At 49.0% G+C, this 3,822-nt stretch overlaps 1 protein-coding gene across 1 annotated transcript; it reads right to left on the minus strand.

Moving 5' to 3' along the window:
- Window positions 1–2,559: 2,559 nt before the first annotated feature.
- LOC308346074 (transmembrane protein 216-like) lies at window positions 2,560–3,018 on the minus strand (the record flags this gene model as incomplete). Its single annotated transcript, XM_080808677.1, is given in 3 exon segments — window positions 2,560–2,841; window positions 2,843–2,859; window positions 2,862–3,018. Coding segments are annotated over 3 exon segments (456 nt in total).
- Window positions 3,019–3,822: the final 804 nt, after the last annotated feature.

The following is a 3,822-nucleotide window of genomic DNA, read 5'->3' on the forward strand; positions in this document are numbered from 1 at the left end:
ACCAGGACAAACCCATCGGTGCCCGGAAGGACAAAATGGTAGTAGCCCTGGGTAAGCCAGGAGAGCCTGTGGAAGACATTCCTTCAAGCCACCTACTTGTCCCACTGGGGATGGGACATCCCCAGATCCTGCCTCCCCACCCTCTCCACCAGTCATCTTGGAGCTTGAGGATAGCAGCGCCTGGGGGACGGGAATGCCAGACCCGCCTGGGTTTCTGAGACCACACCCCCCCCCCCATTCGTAAGGGTGAGGTTCAGCCTTCTCTCTGTCACCGAGCTGCCACCTCAGACATCAGTCGGGACAACCATTCCCAGGGCACCTCATTCTCACCTCCTTGGAGGGCCAGGGGAGACCGGAGCCTGCAGCCTTCCCCCTGGGAGACAGAGTGTGGCGGCTGTGGGAGATGGGAGGTCAGGAAGGAAACATAAGGCAGATTCCCTGGGACCTGCTGTCCTCTCAGCAGCCATCTGCTGCTGGCTGGGGCCGGAGCCACATTTTCCTGCAGACTTCTCACTTCTCCCAACGAGAAATGTTGCCCTTGAATCAAGACAGTGGTGAAATACCTCTAAATAATTAATCGTTCTCTTGAATTGGTGTTCTCTGCCTGCTTATGCTTTTCGGGTTGCTTTTGCTTGTCTTTCCCCCTTTTTGATTCAAAGGTGGGATTAATAATTTATGAGCAGATGTGTGGTGCCATGCACTCACGCTCACACGCACGGGGAGAGGAGGCCCCCCCCTTCCCTCTGCATGTCGGAATCGATCGGAGGGAAGTCAGAGCCTCCAACATCAGACTCTTTCCTGCTCTTCTTGGAACAGAAATGAGGGTCAAGTCTATGTATAGGTTTGGCCTGGTTCAAGCTCAAGAGCTTTTCATTCTGTTCAACAACGCTGACAGGCGCTGGGTCCCAACAGACCTTAAATAGAGCAATAATACATTCTGTGACAAAGAGCACCGAGGGGGAGAAATTAGGAAATGGAAAAATGAATGTTATTTTTTTATTCAGCCAGGACTTCAAAAGGGGGAGGGTAAGGGAATCTAATAAGGAGGCAGAGTTGCTGGAGGGAAGACTCTGGAAGGTTTGCAGTCCCCGTTACGGACGTAGGTGGCCCCCGGGAAATGGGAAGCAAAGCAGGATTGGACCAGGCACAGGGGATCGCTGGTGAATGTTTTAGGTGGACTGGTAACAGACATCCCAAGGAAAACGGGAGAAAACCGTGTGTGGAGAATGCCCCATTTTCAAAACATCTGTGGGGACAGATGAAAAAGTGATCAACAGGTTTGCTCTGAGAAGGGGTACGCGGACGGGGGACAGGACCGGCAGGACCGTCCCTGTTATTAACCAGACTGTTTCAGAACCTCGAATATCAGCGGCACTTGTGTGTGTTACTTTCCTACAAAAACCACGACAGATAAATAAAGACACGAGGGCACGAATCGGGGGCAGATTTAAAGAGGCTTCTTTGTGGTGAACGAAGAGAAGTCAGAAACGCACAGATTGTGAGAGGACCTGTTTTCTGGTCTGTAAATATTTTGATAAAATAAATCTTATGAAGATGTAAAGGAGAGTTCCACGAGGCGGCACCATACCCTGTGACTTTATGTGTCCGTCAGAGACGGCAGATTATCGGCCATTTCACGTGGTCAGACCCAGGATATCTCCATCTTGGCACTGCGGATATTTCGATACTATTTTGCTGAGCTGTGAGGCTGACCTATGTGTTCTAGGATGTTGAGTGGCATCCCTGACCTTGGCTCACCAGAAGAGCATTAAATCAAGTGTGGGGCTTGGGCCCTCCTAATTTGGGTGCCCCATCAAGCTGTGTGATGTAGACACCCATGAGGCTAACTCTGGTTTCCAGACATTGCCAAATGTGAGAACCACTGGTTTTTTTTTTTTTTTTTTAATATTTTATTTATTTATTTATTTATTTATTTATTTGACAGACAGAGATCACAAGTAGGCAGAGAGGCAGGCAAAGAGGGAGAGAGGAGGAAGCAGGCTCCCCGCCGAGCAGAGAGCCCGATGCGGGGCTCGATCCCAGGACCCTGAGATCGTGACCTGAGCTGAAGGCAGAGGCTTTAACCCACTGAGCCACCCAGGCGCCCCAGAACCACTGGTTTAATCTATTAAACTTAGGTCTACTTAGACACGTACTCAGAGTCACAGAAAAAGTCCAACTTTTGTGTTTTTTTTTTGACAGAAAAGACACATTTATTATAAAACAATGTTTGTTTCATGATGAGGGTAGAAAAATAGCATTAGGAGCTACTAAAAAGGCTCTGGAGCTCGGCCTCTGAGGACTGAGGTGAGAGGCTTTTGCTTTACTCCGGGAGCAGAGCGTCCCGAGGCTCGCTGAGCTCACGGGACAGGAGCGCACAGCACGCATGGGGAGTAAGCCGCTCCGGTCCTGCTGGAAGCCCAAGGTGCTTACACGGTCTGGACAAGATGCTCTGGCCACGATGATCGAAGAGAACTTGAGGGCCCCAGGGAACTGCTTTTGAGAAGGGCCAGGATGGGACAACCTTGTTCCTCCCAAGACTGGATGTGGAACAGTCTCTCAGGCTGAAGGCTGATGGTCCTGGTTCAGAAGATGATGCCCAGCGGCCTTCTGCTCGGTTTGTTGCCCAAATGTCTGTGCCAAAGAAGAGTGGAACCTTTCCCAGGACAACCTGACCCACCAGTTCTCACTGGTGTGGTTAAAGAGCGGAAATATCTGTGGTCTCATCCCGCGGCTGCTGAATGAAACGTTTATACTCCCAATCTGGTCCATACTGGAGAAAGCCGTCAGGGTGAACACCTCAGGCAGCAGCTCTGAGCCACAGAAGAAGAGCGAGATGCTGGTTCATGATGGCTTCCGGCGGAGCACATAGGTCTGTGGCAGATAATAAGAGGCCACCGGGACAGATGGCAAGGTCAAGGCCATGCTAACACCAAGTGGCATCTTTTGTTGGCAGAGGTTTCCCTTTGTACCAAAAAATAGTCGAACTCCTTCAACTCCAAGGTAAAGGAGAAACATCACCACGTCTAGGACTAGATTCGCTGTTGGATATGGTAATAGGAGAGCTTTCTACAGAAATATGAAGAGTTCCAGCAGGAAACAGGTAACATAGTACCACCTTTTCAGAAAGAACAGGATTTCCAGTGGTGGGGGTGAATGCCAGCCATGTCCTTCTGGAAACCATCTGCAGTCTCCATGGAAACTGTAAGCCATACAGCCGCTCCAAGAACTTCTTTAATTTTTTTTTTTTAAAGCATAAAATTGGATGAAGTCCTAAGAAATGCTACGGCAGAACATCTAGAAATTTGGCTGGCAGCCAAATCTGGCCCGCCATCTGTTTTTGTAGATAAAGTTTTATTGAAACACAGCCATGTTCATTTGTTTACATACAGTCTGTGGCCACGTTCCCCTAAGACAGCAGTATTGAGAAGTTCCAACCGAGACCATATGGGCTGCAAAGACTAAAGTATTTGTTATTTGTCCTTTTACAGAAAAAGTTTGCTGACCCTGCTCTAGATGATTGGGTTTTCAACCTGTGATGGTGGTGGTGGTAGAAAAGATGGAATTAGCTAGAAGCCTGTGGGTGTGTTGTCCTCTGGCCCCTATTGTCCACACCAGCTGGAGCAGTTAGGGTTCTTGTTGCAAAGATAGTAGAGAATTCCTCCTGCTTAGGTAAGGGAAGGAAAATGTATAGGGAGGATATCAAGGGTGCTCAGAATCAGTGGGTGGTTTAATTAATGCATGAAATCGTGTGTGGAACACAAGAGAAGTAATGCCTTGGATTCTTTTAGTGTCCAGCTTCCTCAATCAGAGTTCACAGGA

The sequence above is a fragment of the Martes martes genome, assembly GCF_963455335.1.
Source record: "Martes martes genome assembly, chromosome: 7".
In the NCBI taxonomy this organism is placed as follows: domain Eukaryota; kingdom Metazoa; phylum Chordata; class Mammalia; order Carnivora; family Mustelidae; genus Martes; species Martes martes.